Below are 22,148 nucleotides of genomic sequence, written 5' to 3' on the forward strand. Positions count from 1 at the left end.
ATGCCTAACTTGTGTCACAGAGGAAAAGAGTTTTGAAAGCTGCTGTTGTTCCTTCCTCTCCCTCTCTTCCTTTCTTCCTTCCTTTGGCAAATGTCTGTGAAAACCCAACTGTGTTGGGCACTGAGAGTACACTACAATCCCAGCCCTCCTGGAAAGCAAACATTCTAGGCCTGGGAGATGGGCAAACAGACAAATGAAACAGTGCTTGAGGGAAGTGCTATGAAGGAGATAAAGAGTTGATCTCTACAACATCACAGAAGAGCCTCTTTTAATAAGTAGAATCTGATTTTTTTTTTTTTTTTTTTTTTTTTTTTTTTTAGAGACAGGATCTCACTCTGTTGCCCAGGCTCGAATGCAGTAGCATGATCATAGCTCACTGCAACCTCAAACTCCTGAGCTCAAGCAATCCTCCTGCCTCTGCTTCCCAAGGAGCTGGGACTGGAGGTACATGCCACTACACCCAGGTAATTTTAAAAAAATATTTTGTAGAGATAGGGGTCTCACTATGTTGCCCAGTCTGGTCTCAAACTCCTGGCCTCAAGCTATCCTCTCACGTCAGGTTCCTAAAATGCCTGGATTACAGGCGTGAGCCTCTGTGCCTGACCCAGAATCATGGCTAATGGCTATGAGGTGAGCCTCCCCAAAGTCTTCAAGTGATTCATTATCTTCTACTGAGTATTTATTATGAATGAGGTAACAGGAATACAAAGATAAAAAATGAAATATTGGCCCTCTAATACTTTAGAGGTTAGGAATATGATTTATGCAACACCTATTATGTTATGTGAAGAAAGAGTATCCAGAATGAAGGGGTTTAAAAATCTACCTAGGCCCCTACCCCTCCTGATTCCAACCTGGGTTTTTATATCTGTGGCCACAATAGGAGGTTTCCAAGAGAGCAACACCCTCACCCCTTTCCTGCCCCATACTACACTTCTCCCCAACTCCACAAACCAATGGCGCTGGCAAGTGGTAACATTTTTTGAGTTGGGGCAGGATGATAGGATTGGAAACACTCATATCTAAGGGTATCAGAAATCACACAGGTGCCAGATCAGGTGTGATTTTCTAACAAAGCAGTCAGGGTCCCCTGGCTGCTGAGCTTACTGTGACTTTCTGGCCCAGGCAATGTCCCTGGGCTGTGGTATCTTCACTCAGTCCTAAGCCCTTCCCTTTTCCATTTCTCACCCCGTGGTATGATTTTAAAAGTCACCCATTCTCCCTGGTTATTATCAGGCAAAAACAGTTCAATATCAACTATGCCAACCACTTTTCTTTGGGCAGATACTGTCACTTCAAATGATAACACAAACTAAGTAGCATCTGGCAGCCTCTTTATAGGCACACGAATTGTATCATTCTGTAATTTATGTTTTCACAGGTTGACTGACTCCTTACTGGAAGCCCCTCAGGGCTGCAACCCCGACTCACGCGTAACGCAATCCCTGCCCCCTACACCTGACACTGCCTGGATGTAGGATCTACTCAATAGTTGTTTGCTGAAAGAAGAAATATATCTAATCACTCTTTCACATGACAGTGATTATGAGGTCAATTCCATCAGTTCTCTGGCAGAAAAAAAAACAAGCTGAAGACTTAAAATATAAAAAAACTGTGCTAATTTAAAAATATATTTTCGTAAGACTTCATACATTTGGAAAAAGTGTAAGGGTTACAAACCCAGGGTAGATAAATAACAACATGAAGGAAGGCAACTACTAAGAGGACAGAGGATATATTAACAACAGATACTTTAGGGGCAATTCCTTCCAACTTTGTTAAATATATTTCCTAAGGGACTAGTGGAAACGAAGGCCTTATGGGGATGCTAGCCACTGTGTGTAGCCCCCCATCTGTTGGTAGAAAAGCAATCCCTGTCTCCTACTCTCTCTAGTTCAGAGGGGCTGCCAATCACACCCAACTCCTGGCAATAATGGGCCTGGGGAGAAATCTGTGACCTAAGCCATGACCAACAGAGGAGAGTCCTTCCTTAGGATTTTATATACTGATGGAGGGAGGGGGCAGTAAGACAGAAACTGTCTATAGCCAGGCCTCCAAGGTGATGAGGCCGAGAGAGAGACAAAGTGAAGCAAAGGTAAAGGGATATGGCAGGGCCACTTGAGTTCCTCTAAAGACTTCCAGTTCTGAGAGCTGATAAAGGTTCCCTTTTACTTACAGCAGCATGCTGGGTAGAATTCCTATTACTTGCACCCAAAAGGCTTACAAGGCACAGGGTCCAAGTGAGTGAATGACAGAACTAAAGAGGCAGTCTTCTCTGCTGACTGCATCATAAAGTGGAATAAGAATCATCATGATAGATGGGGACAAGATCTGCTCTAATCAAATGTGGCTGTCTGCTTTTTCTAGAAGAGACCCTTTCCTTGTGTTTTTTCATAAGTACATCCTTGACCATACCCAAGCTCTAATTATCTGGCGAGATTCCCCAGCTGCTCTGGAAAGATATGACTTCAAGACAGAACAAAGGCTTCTGACTAACTGCCAGAGAATGATCCTCAGAATCAAAAGGTCAGAGGCAATGGTGCCAGAATTTCTTAATTGCTGGACAGGAAAATTTCCAAAACCCATTAAGGAAAAAAAATTCCTTTTTTCCAAGTAAGTCCCTTGATGATCTAAAATACACCTTGCTATGGAAATGAGATCAAGATGTTGACATTCTTTGGGTTAGGATATTACCTCCCCCTGCCTTGTTTTTCTGAAACAAAGTCTCTCTCTGTTGCCCAGGCTGGAGTGCAGTGGCGCGATCTCTGCTCACTGCAACCTCCGCCTCCCAGGTTCAAGCTACCAATCCCACCTCAGCCTCCCAAGTACCTGGGATTACAAGCACGTGCCACCACACCCAGCTAATTTTTTTATTTCAGTAGAGATGGGGTTTCACCATGTTGGCCAGGCTGGTCTCAAACTCCTGACCTCAAGTGATCTGCCCACCTGAGCCTTCCAAAGTTCTGGGATTACAGGCATAAGCCACCATGCCTAGCTGGATATTACCCTTCAAAGAACTGGATGAGAACATATTAATGTGGCATTCTCCAGAAACATGAAGAGTCACTTAGATACTCCAAACAGAAACTTCCACAGTTTTCAGCAACTTAGATTTATGGTGTGTGAGTGAATGGGCTGAGCTGTACCATTTTCACTTTTTCTTGTTTCCGTGGTTAGTTCCCAGTATGCCAGTTGAATATGCCTTCCCAGTAGGCAGTTGAATAATGGGACAGTCTAAGGAAGCACAGTCACAGCCACGCCTGGAAGGCAGACACTAAGGATGGTAAAGGAGGCTGTCCCTGCTTTTCCCTAAGGATGCTCCACCTAGCCAAGGAGAAAGGTTGCAAAGTCAAACAGTCCTGTACTCAAACCTGGAACTTACTAGCTGTATGGCACTGGACAAGTCACATAATCTCGTTACTTTGCCTGAAAAATGGATATAATATCACGTACTCATTTACTGAGCACCAACACTGGCAGGCCCTTGGCGAGACTCTCAGATTACAAACAAGAACAAAGGTGGCCCACAGCCATATAAACAGATAGTTTCAACTGCATATAAGTATAATGATGGAGGAAGGCAGAGGATTATAAGCAAGAAGGCAGTCTATACGAATTCAATGAGATAATTTTGTAGAATTAAAAAATAATAAAAATTTGAGAACTAAATGAGATAATGGTACACAAAGAATCTGCATAGAGAAGGCACTCAGGGTAGATTCTGATTCCCCAAGACCGATCTGTGCCTCTAGAGCTATAAAATATTCAGATCCTCTAGAGCTACAAAACGTCCCAAGATTCTGTCTTAGGGAGAAGTTGACCAATGAATGATTTAGTTGGCAGACTAAATATTACAGTGGTCAAAATGGTGTATGGTTAGTTAGTGTGCAGCATTAGGGAAAGTCCCTTCCTGCCCTTCCAGGGACATTGCACCTTCCCTGGCCCAGCTTCCTTTTCTTTCTTCTGGCTCCTACAGAAGCTTAGGGGGTTGTAGGGTGGAAGCATTTTTTGGACAGTCAGGCATTTTAGTTTTCTGTAAGTCACAGTAATAGATTCTTCTTCCCTGTAAAAATAAATGCTATGATGCAGTGAGAATATTAGACATCAACACCAAAATCACAGTGGTACTTCTTCCAGCACATTCAGGGAAGGGTGTTACCCTTTGGAAACAATGGCAGATGGAGGTACTCAGCCTAGAGTCTATGGACACTCATGAATTATGTATCTGGAAGCTTCTTCACATTCCTCTTTCTGCTGCTTTACAAGAACCATATTAAATTGAGTTACATACCTCAGGAACTCTGAGACACATGTTATGTTACACTCTTATAAGAAACTTGTGAACTTTACCAGTGAAAGAGAAGTCTGCACATGTTTTTTTTAACCTCGTTTTTATATCCCAGTGCCTGTCAAGTTTCCAAGCACTCATACAAGGCAGGCTATTCGATTTATTCCTTGGTCACAAAATCATTTTTGCGCTTGCTCCTCCCCACAAATTATCCTGTCCCCTTTCTTCACAAAGCAAAAAAAAAAAAAAAAAAAAAAAAAATCCTGATCTCAGCCTAAGTGAGTTTTTCTCAGATACTACCAACAGCTTCCCTCCTGGGCATTCCTCAATCCCATCTCTACTTCCAAAGTATATTACTGAGACCCTGAAGGTGGCAGCATTGCCAGTGTCCAGTTTCAGCCCAATCTGTGGCAGTATGATTAAAAGACCAATAAGCAAACCATGGTGGACAACTCTAGAACGGCCCCATGATTCCCATCTGCTGATGTACACTCCTGCCTTTGTGTAACCCCTTTCCCTTGGGTATGGATGAAAGCTGTGCCTTAGAATATGCCACAGAGGGGCCAGGCGCGGTGGCTCAAGCCTGTAATCCCAGCACTTTGGGAGGCCGAGACGGGCGGATCACGAGGTCAGGAGATCAAGACCATCCTGGCTAACCCGGTGAAACCCCGTCTCTACTAAAAAATACAAAAAACTAGCCAGGCGAGGTGGCAGGCGCCTGTAATCCCAGCTACTCAGGAGGCTGAGGCAGGAGAATGGCGTGAACCCAGGAGGCGGAGCTTGCAGTGAGCTGAGATCCGGCCATTGCACTCCAGCCTGGGCGACAGAGCGAGACTCCGTCCAAAAAAAAAAAAAAAAAAAGAATATGCCACAGAGAAGGGGCAGTCTTTTGATTACATATATATAATTATGTTAAATAAGTCTATAATGCCTGCCCTCAGGGAGAAGCCCTCCCTTGCTAGCTTTGATGAAGTAAGTGGCAATGTAGGGGAGGCTCATGTAACAAAGAACTATAGGTAGCCTCTAGCTAACGGCCAACAAAACTGGTGACCTCAGTGAGCCGGTTGCAGGGAACTGAAAGCTGCCAACAATCATGTAAGCCTGGAAGCAAATCCTTCCCCAGTAGAGCCTCAGATGAGACTGCAGCATTGTAAGAGTCACAGAGGGTGTTGCTAAGCTGTGCCCAACTGCTGCCCCACAGAAACAGTGAGATAATAAATATGTGTTATTTTAAGTGTCTACATTTGTGGCAGTATTGCCACACAATAGCAGATAACCACACAAACAACGTGAGAATGAGAAAAGCAGCCCCTGACATCTGAAAGCTAGCCTTGTACTATTAGCAAGGCATTGATGTTGCTGGGAGGCTGGCTTGCACTCATAACCAGGCCTCGTTACAAAACATGAACAATTTCAAAGAACACCAATACCAGACAAGGTCACCCTATGACTATGAGTATGTCTGATGATGGATGAAAACATAAACATTGTCCGAATCACAAAAATGACCAAATATTCCCTATACTGGCTATCATGCATACATAGCTTTAACCTTGATTCATTTTCCCCATGTCTTAGAGATAAGATTTATTAAGATGCTCATTGACAGACTCACCCCTCCTTACAGCATTGAACACAAAGCAAAGCCCACTTCCTTGAACCCTCCTTCAAGTCACCTTATGTAAGTCCAAATCCTATACTAAGTCCTTTCCGACACATTCTTACTGAAAGGCCCCATGATTCCCATTGGTATGTGTTCTCCCTCACTACAAGCAGCAATACACCCAACTTGTTCAACCAGATATGTTCCTGTTGAACACAACTAGGTCTTTGACTGGACAGTACTGACAAAACAAAAACAAAACAAGCAAATAACAAAAACACCATGCATGACTTTACCACAGAACTTGCACAAAATAGAAGTATAAACCAATAAAACAAGAAAGAGGCTATACTCAGTTTAGCTATAAGACATAAAAATAGAACTGAGTATCTCAAAATAAGTAGAAAGAAACTATCTGACAAACAGTAGTAGGATAAGTGGATATGAATAGGAAAACTAGGACAGATCCCCACTTTAGGCTAAAGAAGAATAAATTCTACATAGGTTAAAGAATTAAACATAATTAATAAAAGATCAGCTGACATGCATTAACTATTTTACCAGATCCATGGAAAAACAATGAACCTCTCATTTGGAAACAAGAACAACAACAACAACAAAAAGACTGACCAACTTAGGCACAAATTCCTTGTATATAATGAAAAACAATACAAAAGTAAAATAAAGTGCCTGAGGAATACTTGTATCACAGTGACAATATATTTAAATCTGAAATATAGACTTTATTTAAGTTCACAAGGAACACATTACTCGAGTATAGTCTATAACAGACAATTGAGAGAAGAAAACAGAGTAAACAGTCCTGTATTTAAACCTAGAACTTATTAGTTAGATGGGACTGGATGAGTTCTCTGTGACCTGTACTTACACAGACGCATCTTCAATCCTCTCAGGGATCTACGGAGATGCCACTTTATACTTAACTACAGTAACAATTTAGACAAACCCAAAATCAAAGCTGGAAATATTGGAGGCATATGCTGGGAAGTTCCTTCACCACTGATAGTATTCTATGTAGTTATAACACATAGAGGGAGTCATAACCCGATTATCCAACACCTAGAAACTCTCTCAGCAGAAACTATCTGCTCACATTTCACACTATTATCCACAATGGCAAACAGAAACAGCTTAAAATTGTGTCTAACAAAAAAAAGTTTAATGAATTGTGCTGTATTAACACATAAATTATGTAATTATTAAAATAAATGGGAACTGCCAGCTGCAGCAGCTGAGACCTGTAATCCCAGCACTTTGGGAGGCTGAGGTGGGAGGATGGCTTGAGTCTAGGAGTTCAACACTAGCCTGGGCAACATGACAAAACACCATCTCTACAAAAAATATAAGACTTAGCCAGGCATGGTGGTGTGCGCCTGTAGTCCCAGCTACTTGGGAGGCTGAGGTGGAAGGATCACCTGAGCCTGGGAGGCCAAGGCTAAAGTGATCGTACTACTGCACTCTGCCTGGGCAACAGAGTGAGATCCTATCTCAGGAAACACACACACCCACCCCCCCCCACACACACACTTAAAAAAATAAAAATAAACGGGAAGGCTAGAAAATATTTAGGATGTGATGTGACCCAAAAAAAAGAATGAAGACTACAAAAATGAAAATAAAGCTATCGATAGCTGAAGAGTTATAATGTGCCAGGCACTGTTTGAGGCATTTTGGTCATGTTTCATTTAATCTTCCCGACACCTGTCAGAAAAATATTATTTTCATTTTATAAAGCAGATACTAGGGCAAAGACAGGTTAAATATATGGCCAAGGTCACAGAGCTGGGAAATGGAAAAGGCAGATACGAACCAAGATATGACTTCAAATGGTGTGTTTTTAATCACTGCACTCACTCACTGTCCTACTTCTTTTAGACATATATGATGACTGCAACCAAGCACAACTATGAAGATCTGGGAACAAACACTGTAAAATAATATGCAAATGTAAAATAACTGCAATATGGGAATAGGATAAAAGGCAACGTAATTTTTAAAAACCATCAGCTTTAATGCTATATTACCTACCCAAAGAAAACGCAATTAACTAATGTTTGACACCTCCACTTCTCCATCAGAAGTTTAACTACAGTCATCTCTCAGTATACGTGGGGGATTGGTTCAAAAACCACCTGCATAGGCCAAAATCTGTGCATACTCAGCAGTCGGCTCTACAGAACCCACATATATGAAAAGTTGGCCCTCCATATACGCCAGTTTTGCATCCCATGAATATTGTAGTTTCCATACATATCTGGTTGGGAAAAAATCCACATGTAAGTGAACCCACACAGTCCAAACCTGTGTTGATCAGGAATCAACTGCATATATGTCCTCGGAAAAAATCTTGGCATTGCTTCCTGTCCAAATTACTCCTAATTTCACTCTTTTCTAGAAGAATGGAATGGAGGTAGAGAATGGTCCAAGATAAACAGATAAACCAGAATGTATCCATCAGAGTTGGACAGAGATCACTGGTCAAGGGTGAGGAAGAAAAAGCTTAGGAGATAAAGACACAGAGAGATCCAGAAGGAGATGTGCAAAATGCAGAGTAACTGGGAAAGTCAGGTGAGCTTCAGGAGTCCTAGGCAGGGGAGTGGGTGGAAAGAGAGATGCACTGCCAACCACAGGGGGCTCCGCCTGCCTGCTTTTGCTCTTACAATCATCAGAGCCCCTACGTGCTCCCTGTAGAAACAGCAGTGGGTGCTCTATCCAGTTGCCTTTTTTTTTTTTTTCCTGAAAAACTGGGTTCAGCAATGCTATGTGGCAACATGAGGGCGTGTAAAAATGCACACTCTTGCCATTCAAGTGTGTGTGCTGACAGGAAACCAAGACATTTTCTTCTCAGACAGTGAATTAATACTCTTTCCACAATTACATCTTCATTTGTACTTTTTGGATAACAAATACCCTTTTCTGGTCAAATTTCAGATGACATTTTGAGCAGTGTCATCCTTCCTAGATGGTAAATGGAAAGACAGGACACTGGATTCTATGAGATTGGACTAGAAAGCCCATGTTAAGAAGGACTTACATGGGGGAGTGGGGAAAACAAAGGAATCTCACCCCGAGACATTCCAAGCTGTTTTACTCACTCATATTCTGCTTGCACGAGGCTCCTTCAAGTCTCCTTCCCAGAGGTTCCTATGGATGGCAGCACTAGGCATTTAAAACAGTTTTCCAGAAGTCTTGGGGGTGTTATAGCCGATAACACCTCCAGATTACTGGGGGACACTTTTTCCCTGACTATAAAAATTTTATTTATTTTTTTTGAGACAGAGTCTCCCTCTGTCACCCAGGCTGGAGTGCAGTGGCACGATCTCGGCTCACTGCAACCTCTGCCTCCTGGGTTCAAGCGATTCTCTTGCCTCAGCCTCCTAAGCAGCTGGAATTACAGGCACCCACCACCATGCCCAGCTAATTTTTGTATTTTTAGTAGAGACGGGGTTTCACTATGTTGGGCAGGCTGGTCTTGAACTCCTGACCTCAGGTGATCCACCCGCCTAGGATTATAGGCATGAGCCACCATGTCCAGCCAGAAAGATTTTAGACATATTAAAGTTAACAGAGTTTAACTGAGCAAAGAATGATTCATGAATCCGGTAACTCCTGGAACCAGAGGGATTCTGGTGCTGTCATGTGGTCAGAGAGGAATTTATGGACAGGAAAAGGAAAATGGTCTGGGCGTGGTGACTCTCGCCTCTAATCCCAGCACTTTGGGAGACCAAGGAGAGTGGATCATTTGAGCCCAGGAGTTCAAGATCAGCCTGGGCAATACGTTGAAACCCTGTCTCTACAAAAAAATACAAAAATTAGCCGGGTGTGGTGGTGTGCACCTATAGTTCTGGCTATATATTACCTGTGCAATCACTTCAGAAGAATATGTCGCAGAGAGTCAGGGCAGAGCTAATTTGTAGTAAAAGATTCTGAGAAAAGGAAAGCAAAGCTGGATGCTTCAACAGCCATCAACATTTTAGGACAGGGCTGGGGAAGGAGGGATGTGCAACAGTGTCCTGTAAATCTGATTTTACTGATACTACATCTCAGCCAGACCAGAATCAGTTATGTGCAAAATGATTAATCACCGTCTCCCTGAAATATTCAAGGTCCTCCTGCCTTTTCTTAGGATGGAAAAAAAAAAGCAAACTCTGAAATATGATTTCAGGCTTTTCTTCATTCTATACTCTTTTAATAAAAGTAGAAGAAAAAATTTTGCCTTGGATTTGGCTGAGTTATGGGGTTTATCTCCTAAGAGGCAAAGCTTCATTCCTCAGCCAAATCATCAAACTGAGCCCAAGTTATAAGAGGCCTGATAGAAAAGAAAAAATGTTCATCCCATACCCTCAGGCATGAATTTATCACATGTGATAACTGCTCTGTGAGACAGGTTTTCTCTTTAAATTTACAGAAAAGTGGGCACTGCAGAACAAAATTAATTGAACTAACGGGTAAGTGCTGATAACCGGTTGTGCATGGTAAAGCCCAGTGCGTTTCTGACAAACGTGGCTGGTGAGTTACAAGAGAACACAGGGCACTGCTGGACAGTGGGGTAGGGAAGTGGGAGAACAAAGCCATGGAGCACTATCTGGGGCACAGACTGCAGCTGGGCCCCAACCTACCTTCTCTGCATACTCGGACACAATCTGCTTGATCTCGGCAGAGCAGAGTCCCACGATCTGGCCCACGGAGCTTGCGGTGAGACGGCTCTGCAAGCACATGGAGGGGATGTTCTCAAGGCCAAGCCTTGTCTTCCACAGCAGTGGAAAATCTGAACACTCTATTATGGTAAAAAGGATAATATTCCCAGGGGAAAAAACAATTCGGCTTTGCCACATATTACCACCAGGAAGGGAGGAAAGCAGCCTCGGGACAAACACGCAGCTACCTCCTGAATCACTGAGCAGACGGTGCTAGATCCTCCTCTGACCCTGGGCAACCCTGGAAAATGGTTCTTCCCTTCTATGTCTCACCCCAAGGTCTCACCCCCTGAGGGCCACCAAACAGCCTGCAGGGGATTTGGCAGGCTTAGGACATAGGGAATAGAGAAGAGCATGGGAAAGGACAAAGAATCTCAGAACTTTAAAATATCTCTTTATTACCACAGGTCTTCCCAGGCCACAAAAATAATGATCCTTTCAGGCAAGGCGCGGCGGCTCATGCCTGTAATCCCAGCACTTTGGGAGGCCGAAGTGGGTGGATCACGAGGTCAGGAGATTGAGACCATCCTGGCTAACACGGTGAAACCCCATGTTTCGCATACAAATACAAAAAATTAGCCGGGCGTGGTGGCGGGCGCCTGTAGTCCCAGCTACTCGGGAGGCTGAGGCAGGAGAATGGCATGAACCTGGGAGGCAGAGCTGGCAGTAGGCCGAGATCGCGCCAGTGCACCCCAGCCTGGCCAACAGAGCAAGACTCCGTCTCAAAAAAAAAAAAAAAAAAAAAAAAGAATGGTTCTTTCACACTTGGCTATACCTTCTGGACAGGCTCTGGAAAGACCAACTATAATCTCAAAATCCTGCTTCCTACCTAGACAGTGGAGGAAGAAAGCAGAAGACAAGAGCTGCCTCAGCACGAGGCATAACTCGCGGGCCAGCTCCAGCTCTTCCACAGGGGCCCTGTGAACCTCCCAGCAGGAATATTCTGCTTTCACAAGGGTCCTTCAAGTCTCCCTCCTAGAGGTTCCCATGGATGACACACAAGACATTAAAAACAGATTACCAAAAGGAACTCCCCGGGGAGGAGGTACTGTGTGATGGTGACAGGGGGTTCTGGAGAAGGTGGTCTCTCTGGGAGAAGACCCCAGCAGAGCAGGCTGGTGCCAAGTCCCCATCCCCACACCTCCCCGACTCCCACTCACCTCCTCATTTGCCATGGCGGTCATCTTGGTCATCAGCGACTGAATACGCTGCTGAAAGAAGAATGGATGGGAGCAGCAGTGAGCGGTTCTGAACATGTAAGACAGAAGCAATATGCCTACACGGATCTTTGTGGTGATATCCAAGGGTGTCTTCCTTGATCTCGTCTTATGTGAGCCTCAAAGGCAGGTGATAAAAGGAAACTGGAAGGTGTGAAAGGCCTGCTCGCAGCAGCTGGCTGTGGGAGGTGCTGGCCATTTGGGAACGCTAGGGATAAGAGTACAATTTCTCCCAAAATGACTTACACAGAAACCTCAGAGGGCCTACATGGACCACACACCTCTTCAGCTGCTCGAAGCTCATCTTCCTCGTGGGCATCAGCTTTTTCTGTAGCTGACAGCCCTGCTGCAAGCGCCGTTTTCTTGTCCTCAGCCTGCAAGGGAAGATGTGAAAACAGCTGAGCATGGGAGTTGGAGACTTAGCAGAGAAAGGACAATACTGCCAAGAGGCATGAGTCTGTGAGAGAAACAAACTTGCAGAGCAGCACCACCCTGATAGAGTGGATACTCCAAAGGCCTGAACCTCCACTCAAGTACAGGGCGTGCAGGTTAAGCTTCAGGAACTGGTAAATGCCTGTTTCCATGTCCCAACTGCTCACCGATTAAATTCAGGCCACACACATTTGCCTGACCTGCCCTTCCACTTTGACTTGGCCTTCCCCATCCTTTAACACTTTCAAGCACAGATCACTACTAAAGGAGTGTTTCTTCAAACTGCCTGTTAAGACCAATTAGTGGGACATAAAAGTAATCTGGCAGGTACGACTAGCATCTGTATAAATTAACATAATGGAACATGCCAGAGTGCTTTGTAGTGAGGGGTTAAGTACTGCTTAGTGAAATTTTTGTTTTGGTGGTATTAGTGTGTGTGTACTGAATCATGACGAAAAATTACACGTTTACTGCTCAGAGTAATCAAAACAGTTTGAATATCACTGGTCTGAAGGATGAAAACTGCCTTATCTAATGATCAAGCAGCATGCTCTGGACTCAGCCCCAGGTCTTAAATGAAGCACATCAAACTCAAGGCTGGATTAAGTGCTGCCTCCTCAATCACAGGCTATAGGTTTTAATTCTATCTCTGCCATTCACCAGCTGGGTGACCTCAGGCTTACCTCTGATCTCTGCATGTTAAGGACTTCTAGGGTCAAAAGAGAGGTGTGGTCTCAAATGCCCTTCTTGGACCATCCCAACTCTAGGATGCTTTTCTATAACGAGTCTATCACTGCCCACGAGAACACTCTGAGCTCCTAACTGCTTGGACACATCTACAGGGGATGAGACTTCTAATTCAAATGTGCCGTCTGACATAAAAATGACAGGACAAGCACAATTTGAATCCTATTTCAGGGACATTTCATGATTTTTCCAATCATAACCAAATCGCCCAGTCATATACAATCTTTTCAGACTTAAATTACATATCAAATTAAATATACACATCAAACCCTTATTATACACCAGATAAAACATGATATACTGAAATCCAGAAAACACGCTGCTTTCCAGGAAATCATTACTCAGTTGAGTAAAAAAAACACAAATGGGGACAAAATAAATAATGAGAAAACGAAAAAAGAAGACATCATTATCAGTACATGACTAAGTACCAATAACTAACACTGATAATAATAATAGTTAATGTTTATTAAATGTTTACTATGTGTTGGCTCATTCTAAGTCCTTTACATTTCAATCTTCACAGTAATGCTGTGAGATAGGTACAATGATTATTATCCAAAGTCACTCCGTGAATGGAGGAGCTGGGGTCCTAAGTCAGCCAGTCTGGCTTTAGAACAGTGCTCTTAGCCACTGCTGGTGCCTGCAGTGACTGAGACAACAGTCACCACAGGAAGCAGAGGGGGAACCTGGGGGAGCTGTACAGTGGAGTGGGTGACAGGGGAATAGCAGGGGGAGTGTGTCCTGTTCAAGAAATCTGGGGATCAGGTGGAGAATGAAAAGAGGTTAATAACAGATCTTTTTAAGAGGCCACTGACCACTTTAGCTGACACTTTCTTATTTAGAAAGCAGTGGCTATGAGCTCAGGTTTGATGTCAGATCTCTGGGTTCGGATTCTTATTTATTCACTTTAGAGTTATGTGATCTTGGACAAATCACCGAGCCTCTCTGAGCATTAGCTTTCTGACCTAAAAAGCAGAAATAAGTATTCTCCTCATACACCTGTTCAATGGAGTAAGTGAAAACATACAGAGTCCTTAACATAGAGCCTGGAACACAGAAAGGGTTTAGCAACATAACATCTATGTACCTGCCCTGCTGCTGACAATGAAGCATCATTAATAAACACATAAATTAACAGAAATCTTCGGGCAACCTTTGTGAAGTTAGAAAAGCCATCCTGACTTACCTGGCTCTTCCATGACTAGCTGCTTCCACAGAGGGCAGGCCTGTAATTCACAGCTGTGCTCTACCTAACATCCTGTTCACATCTGTCCAGAGTCTCTCACCTCAGATGAGGAGTGCTCTGGGAGCCCTGGCAGTGGACTTCATCTTCATAGTGTAAAGCTACTAGACCCCAGGTGACTGACCCTGGGCCACAACTTTCAATCACCCCTCATTTCCAGCCCCAGGATGAGACTGCTGCTTTGCTCCCCAATCTGCAGAGGTGGCAAGCTAGAAAAGCCACGACGGAGATGCAGGGGCCCAAGGCAGCTCACACATCCCTGCTATCCCAGCCTGTCCGGGGATCAGAGCCTGGGCAGCAGCAGCCCTGCCACATCCCCTTCCTGGGCTTCCCAGGAAGCTGCCCATCCTGTGAGTGTTAGAGGTGAAGGGAGTCACTTCCATCTCTCAAATATTCTCTCCTATTATCAATGTTTTTCTTACCTTCTCCGTTTTGCTCTGGCGGCTAAATCCGTATCTCCTGAAGACCACAAAAAAGGAGTTTAATTACTACTCAAAACATTACAATAAATCCAGTCAAATGCATTTTGGTTGACTTTTTACATGAAAAGCATCAAGAGAATTTATGCCATTTGGTGACTAGAGAAAATGTTACAAGTGCCTAAATTACAAACATATTCCACTGTCTTTTGAATACAAGGCCAGCCACCCTACTTGCTATGCAAATACTATAATGTAAATTGGAACTCTCAGACAGTATAGAGTGCAACATTTTCCTTAAGTGCAATCATGACTTTTTGAATCAGGAACTGCATTTCAGAGCCATAGTTTAAGCTAAAAGCCTTAAAAATATCTATATAAACAAATGTAAATGTGTTTCCTTAAGCCAAACATGCGCTTTAATGGCTACTTCTGTAACTTAGAGTCTAGCACACTTTTTATTCTCAAACATAATCCAAGCATGATGCCAATAATGTATACTCACTTCACACAACCTTAAATTCAAAGAAACACACAAACCCAATTCAGTTTCAAGTAGTTTATTTTCTGGCTCTAATTAATCTATATTTTTTTTAAATGCAAGAATAACAATGCAAAAACCATTCAACCCCCAACAAAAGCAAAATGCAAACCACCCAGCCTCAGAAACCTTTAAGTGATTTGTAAGAAAATAAAGTTAATACAAACATTTAAGGAGAACAAATTGAGCTGGGCGTGGTTGCTCACACCGGTAATCCCAGCACTTTGGGAAGCTGAGGCCAGCCTATCACCTGACCTCAGGAATTCGAGACCAGACTGACCAACATGGTAAAACCCTATCTCTACTGAAAATACAAAAACTAGCCAGGCATAGTGGCACATGCCTGTCATCTCAGCTACTCGGGAGGCTGAAGCACCAGAATTGCTCAAACCCACGAGGTGGAGGTTGCAGTGAGCCGAGATCACACCACCGGACTCCAGCCTGGGTGACAAAGCAAGACTCTGTCTCAAAAACAAATAAATAAAAATAAAGAACAAACTAAAGGCTGCTCTCTGCCTCGCTTCTGCATGCCTCACTTCTGGGGTGTGTGCTCACCTGGTCTTGGTCCTCCAGCTTCACTCTCCACACTATTCCTGCCCATTCCTTGTCCAACTTCTGCATTGGCCTGATGTACATTTATCAATGGCAGGCCTCTTCCCTCAGGAGAAAACAGAACCTCCTCAGGAGCCTCATAAAGCCTCTCTTCCATGGCTCTGCCTAACAACTGTTTCACCTCACCACCAGCAGCACCTTCTGTGTTCCTATCACACTTACTACCTGAACAGAGAGCTCTGCACACACTAAGCTGCTCCCTTCTCTCCCCCGCTTCCCTGTTCAGCCTTCACCCCTCAGTTCTAAAGCCTCCTCCCCTGTGAAGCATCCCCCATGCACATGTGCTCAGCCTGGCCTGCCCATCCCTGCATCTGTTCATGCTCCTCTCACTTCCCAGATGGTGATTACGTGCAACTGCTACATATCTGTATCATTCTCTTGAGGGCAAAGATTCTACCTTCACATTTGGTTTTTCCAATATTCGCTGAACAAACTAAACATAAATGAAAAAAATGTGAAAATCAAGAAGCCAAAAGTATCATCTAGCCTTGCAACAGATTGTCATATAACTGGGGAGACCAAAAACTCACTGCTGGGCAGTGTGCCCACCCTTTAGAAATAAACCTATAGGTCCAAAGTGTAGCAGACCAAGGTTAAATTCTGGCTATCCACACAAATTCTGTAAAGGACCTTATGGCAGATTCCGTGGACTGGCTTAATATCCAGTGCATCTTCCAGTACTGCAGAGGCTGGAAAAGAGACTATTTTCCATACTCCCTTGCACCTAGAGTTCTGAATACTATTAAGGTTCCACCAATCAGATGCATCTGCTAGAGTTTTGAATATGGAACAGTTAAAGGAGGAAAGAGGGAAGCATAAGGGATCCATTGTGTTGGTGTGGATCACAGTAGAAACAACCAGGTTCTGGGGCTAGCAGCTATCACAGTGGCTTCTTGGTTTTTCAGAACCCCCTAATTTGACAGAAGCAGCATGGTTTCCTTCCTTGTCAAACCGCTATAGCACCAGCTTCCTAATCCTACAGAGTGCGAGCTAGCTTCCCGATTTTGGAGGCAGAAGCAGCGTCCTGGAGTTCCAGTTCTAATGTGAAGCTTGAGAGCTGACCCTGGATCAGCCTAGTTCTCATCCGGCCCTGTAACCAATCCCTTCTGCTGAAACTAGTGGGAGAGTACTGTTTTCTCAACCAGGGAACCCTGAATAATACAAGGTCTTGCCCAAGTTTCCCACTCCTATAGAAGTGTCCTTGCATCTTGAGTGTTCATCCTTCCTGTTTTATGCCTTTGGTCTGTGGAAACTTTTAGGGCAGAAGACATAAGGTCCTTATCTAAGGCCCAGGGACTTCACAGATTTTCCAAATAAGGCAGTAAACAACCAAATCTGAGTGACTTGATTCCCAGGACAAATCTACTCCTTCTTAAAGACAGATTCTCTGGGAAGACTCTTCTAAGTAATCAAAACTACGTTAGCTCCACAGATGTGAGCTTCTGTGAGTGCGCTCATTGTATGGTGAACATAATTATCGGTCATGAGTAATCCTCTAAGCCTTTCTGTTGAGCTCCTGGAGAGGAAGAAATCTGCTTCATTCACTTTTTAAAAATATTTTAAAAACTGACTTATAATTCATATAATATAAAATTCACCATTTTAAAGTGTATTGCTCACTGGATTTTAGTGTATTCACTATGTTGTGCAATCATCGCCATTATGGAAATCAAGAGAAGTTCCATCACCTCAAAAAGAAACTCTGTTACTATTGGCAGTTAATCCCAAATATTCCCTATTCCCAGCCCTTGTCTACCACTGATCTACCTTCTGTAGATTTACCATAGGTAGATTTACCTACCTATGGATTTACCAATTCGGGAGATTTCATAGAAATGAAATCACATAGTATGTGGCCTTTTGTGTCTGGCTTCTTTGACTCATGAGAATATTTTCAAAGTTCATCCAGGTTGAAGCATGAATCACTACTTAATTCCATTTTATGGCTGAATAATATCCCATTATATGGGTAAGCCGCATTTTGTTTCATTAGCTGATAGATATCTGGGTTGTTTCTACTTTTTAGCAATTATGAATTGCTAAATTCATAATTGTGCAATATATTATGCAATATATTTATAGTGCTACTATAAATATTCATGTACAGTTTCATTCACTTCAGTATCCCCATTGCCCGGCAGTTCAGTGTCTGCCACATAGTAGGCGCTCAATCAATAGTTGCTGCATGAATGAAGAGTCCATGTGATTTTTCTAAAGGCCTCATCTATGTCACAAAGTAGTGAGGTTTCCATGACAGAGCTCTGTCCTTAACTGCCTATTAACTACTGCCTCCCTTTCCTCTTTTCCTGTCAGCCCTGCCCATTTCCCCCAAGTGCCAGCTCTGATCTGCAGTCCCACATGCTTCAATTTGCTCCTGCATTCCTCTTCTTTGGCTCTGACTCATCGATTCTTGCTACCTACACTGTTGGTGGCACCAAAGAGCCCCTCCCATCATCCAGTTCACTTCTTCATACCTTAGACATAGGACCTGGTCTTTAAATCAAGGATGTACATTTAGAACAGCACAGTACAAAAGAAATACAAAGAGGGATATGCATACAATTTTTAAATTAGTAGGTTAGTAGGTTCACATGCCCAAGTTATTCCAAAGATAAACATTTTCCATTAACGAAATCAAGCACGAATCTTAAAATTTAAATTTAACTTAATTAAAATCAAAATTCTGTTTCTGAGCCACACTTGTTGAATTTCGATTGCTCAATAGCCACATATAGTTAGTGGCTACCATATGGGACACCACAATTCTAGAAAACAAACTAACTTTTAAGAACAATTACCTCAGGCCAAACAAAGACATTATCTGTTTGGAATACAAAACAAAATAGGGACATAAAAAGTCCTAAATACTAAGGACTGTGAATTCTGTTCTTTATTCATTTGACAACTTACTAAATACCTTTTATGAGCATGTCATAGGCCTTATCGTCATGGGAGATACAAACAGGTTGGGAGAGATACAACATATTTTATTTACTAACTACAGAATGAGTTGCCTTCTAGGCAACTCAAAGTTAGGCCTTGAATACCGAGGAACAGGCTAACTCCAGCATTCTGGAGGCTGTGCTCCAAACCTCCTCTTCCAAGTCAAATATACAGCACATAAAATGCATTTCCCCAGAGTAGCAGTTTCATAGCACGGTTAGGTGCTTAAGTTAGCCTCTCAAAATTGACTGAATCCATAATAAAATTGAAATATTACAGGTATGCAATTTTGTTTAGATTCAAAATCAAAACTATGAGTCTTGTTTTCCTAACACCATTAACACTTAGAAAAATATATCCAAACATGCTTTTTAACATATAAACAGTCCTTAAGGCTTTCAGCATAGTTGAGGAGGCTCATAATTCACTTTTATTTAGGCAACTGAGAGTCAAAATAGGGGGAACGAGATGGAATGCGGATCTAAAAGCCAAAAGGCACTGTGGTACATGTGTAAGGCTGATGAGTGACCTTCAACCCCAAGGAAGAAACACTGATTTCAGACCTTCTTGCTCTGGAAGTCAAAATACTTGCCCTCTGACAAGATGTAAGATAAGGTAGAAAACAGAAACACTGGCAGGGGGATCTGGACTCCTAAAGCAGTGATGCCACACTGTAATGGGGGGTGGGTGAGGAAGTCAGGAATGCCGCAGTGTTAAAGGAAAAGGGAAAATGGAGCAAATTGAGTCCTGGGGCCAGCAGGGGGCCAGCCTTGTTTGACAGGGACTGGGGAGAAAAGGACCAGAGGGTGAGACTTCCCATACATGTGCTAGAGGGAGGGCTAGTGTGAGGGGTAATAGGTGAAGGAGTCCAAGGGCTGTTGCCCCCAAATATGGCACCCTAATATGCTGAATAATTTGAATTAAAGGCACTTGAAGGTCAAATGTTAGAACACGGTTTTTTCTCTCATCTATATAAAGACTGGACCCATTAAAGAAAACACAAGTGTCTTCCATCCACTCCCTGAAATCTCATTATCTACCACAGAGCAAGAGACTGAAAATTAAATACCATACCTAGAACCCAAACCATGGTCTGTTTCCCATCCCATTCAATTTCTAGACAGTCATTTATTAACCATCGTCTGATTCATTTCCCCAAAACATCATTTACTACCCCCCAAATTGGCATATTTCCCCACCTGCCTTTCCCCTGTGAAGAAGGATATATATGCATCTGGACATCACTGGGTTACTGGGTAGTCACACTTCTGTGGTTTTCTTCCATACAATAATAAATTATGTGTGCCATTTTCTCCTGTTAATCTGCCTTTTGTCAGTTCATTTTCGGTGAACCTTCAGAGGGTCAAGGGGACGCTCCCTCTTCACTCATACACAAACACACAAACACAAGGAGAATTGGAAGGGGAAATGGTCATATCTGAGGGCATTTGAAAACTGAAAACTGTTGCTGCTAATAATGATGATTACAATAAGGAGAATGATGACAGCGGCTAGTGGTTAACATTTACTAAGTGTTTTCTACATTGAACAAACTGCTCAAAATTATATATATATATATATATATAGTCATACAATCCTCATTTAACGGGAAAGAGCTCCATGCAGTGGAGTGCTGAACAGAACCTAGAGGAAACAGACTGCCAGAAACGAAGGGAGAAGCCTTCCCAGGGAGGTGGAATAGAACACACACTTGCTGGGGCCTGTACATTTTATCTGATTTGCTCTGTGAGGTTTAATAACTGTTCTCTTCTTATTTAGTTTCAGACCAAAGAACAGACATGGCCAGTCTTTCTAAAACTCAGAGCCTAAAAATACACTCTCACTGAAGGCTCAAACAGTATTTGCAGACAATGAAAATGACATGCTTTTGGAGTTCAAGGAACTTTAGCTGAAGTACCAGTCTGAGCCTCTTACTAGTTTATGACCTTAAGCAAGTCATTTTTTAACCTTTCTGAATATTCTCATTATTAGTCTCAAAGAGGAGAATGAGCTAAATATACTATCAGAATGTACTAAGTACCCACTACTCTACCTGCCACAAACTTACCTTCTCCTTGCCAAAAAAGCTAAAAAAAACAAAGTAACATCTCTCTCCCACCCAAGAAAACCCCAAAAACCTAAAACCTTCAGGAAATGCCCACCCTAGCCTTAGAAATTAGCAGAAGTCAGCATGACCATACCAACAGGAACCAGGATTGGTATCAAGACACTGCTCTTTCTCACTCTCAGGGTTTGAGAAGAGTCAAGCAAAACCTGTCTTGCTTCCTTTTCTAAAGAGAGCCAAGCCAGATTCTCACCTCAAACTGCATCAATCACTCCTGAGGACAGGCAGGGAGGTTCTGAACTTTCCCAGCCTTCAGATGGTGATACTAGCTACCATCTACAACGTATATGCAAAAGATCCCATTTGAACCTGAGAATTTCAGAACAAGAATATGTTCTGAAATTTTGTCAACATGGTCTCAGCGAGGAGGACAATTTACTGAATTTCTATCTCCTTTTCATCCTCATGGAAAATCCAATTTTCCATGATGATGGAAAAAATGGACACATAATAATACAAACTCACAAAATCCACTACATTCTCCCAAGAACTTCTTCATTCTGGGACACGTGACACCGACAGAGATTGTCTCTCCAGCTTTGGCTCTCCCAGAGCTGTGCAGCCTCACCTGCTCAGTTGCAGGTGGGCATGGCTAGAGAGACTCTGTCATGATTCCCAGGGCTGGCTTCCTGAGCACACAACCCGTCCATTAGCATAGTGCCCCATGCTTAGAAGGGTCCTCACTTGGCTGTTGTTGTTATCTTTAAATTCTTAATAATTAATCATCATTAATAATTGCTAACAAGTTACTTGGCATTTTTACTACATAGCTAGGCCGGGTGATGCCTGACTTGGAGGAGGCATTCAATTCACAGCAGCAACTAGTGAACTGTGGGGGCAGCCATCACACGCAGCCTAGGGCCAGAACTACTTCAATTTCCTTTGAAACAGACTAGTTTTTATTCTAAGGAAAAAAAAAAAAAAACCCACAAGCAATTGCATACACTTCCATTCGGAAACTAGAATAATTAAGCCTAATTTCCCACTGGTTCTCTCCAGTACCCTAGAGGGCAGGCGAAGCCATCAGATGCTCTTAGGGAAATGCCAGTGGCAGTGCAGTTAGTTCCAGCCACCCCACAAGGGCTGGGCTGTGAGGCAGAGCAGCACACAGGAGCGTCTCGCAACACAAAGGAAGCACAAGGAGACTTACTCACATCAAGGAATCAGTTACCCTAAGAAGAGAATGCATGACATAAAATAAGGTTAACACCCAGTGACAACCAAAAAATTCAATGCGGAGAAGCATGTCCTTGCATT

At 43.0% G+C, this 22,148-nt stretch overlaps 1 protein-coding gene across 3 annotated transcripts in view; it reads right to left on the reverse strand.

Moving 5' to 3' along the window:
* CCDC93 (coiled-coil domain containing 93) overlaps positions 1 to 22,148 on the reverse strand; it is a 94,379-nt gene that overhangs the window by 44,192 nt on the left and 28,039 nt on the right. For 2 of the 3 annotated variants that reach the window (XM_050751713.1, XM_050751714.1), the window contains exons 8-11: positions 14,674 to 14,710; positions 12,108 to 12,200; positions 11,770 to 11,820; positions 10,532 to 10,618 (exon numbers count right to left, since the gene is read on the reverse strand). In XM_050751713.1, the coding sequence (XP_050607670.1) occupies positions 10,532 to 10,618; positions 11,770 to 11,820; positions 12,108 to 12,200; positions 14,674 to 14,710 (268 nt within the window). The remainder of the gene's footprint in view (positions 1 to 10,531; positions 10,619 to 11,769; positions 11,821 to 12,107; positions 12,201 to 14,673; positions 14,711 to 22,148) is intronic. The other variant, XM_050751715.1, reaches the window with a different exon arrangement.

The sequence above is a fragment of the Macaca thibetana genome, chromosome 12 (assembly GCF_024542745.1).
Source record: "Macaca thibetana thibetana isolate TM-01 chromosome 12, ASM2454274v1, whole genome shotgun sequence".
Classification (NCBI taxonomy): domain Eukaryota; kingdom Metazoa; phylum Chordata; class Mammalia; order Primates; family Cercopithecidae; genus Macaca; species Macaca thibetana.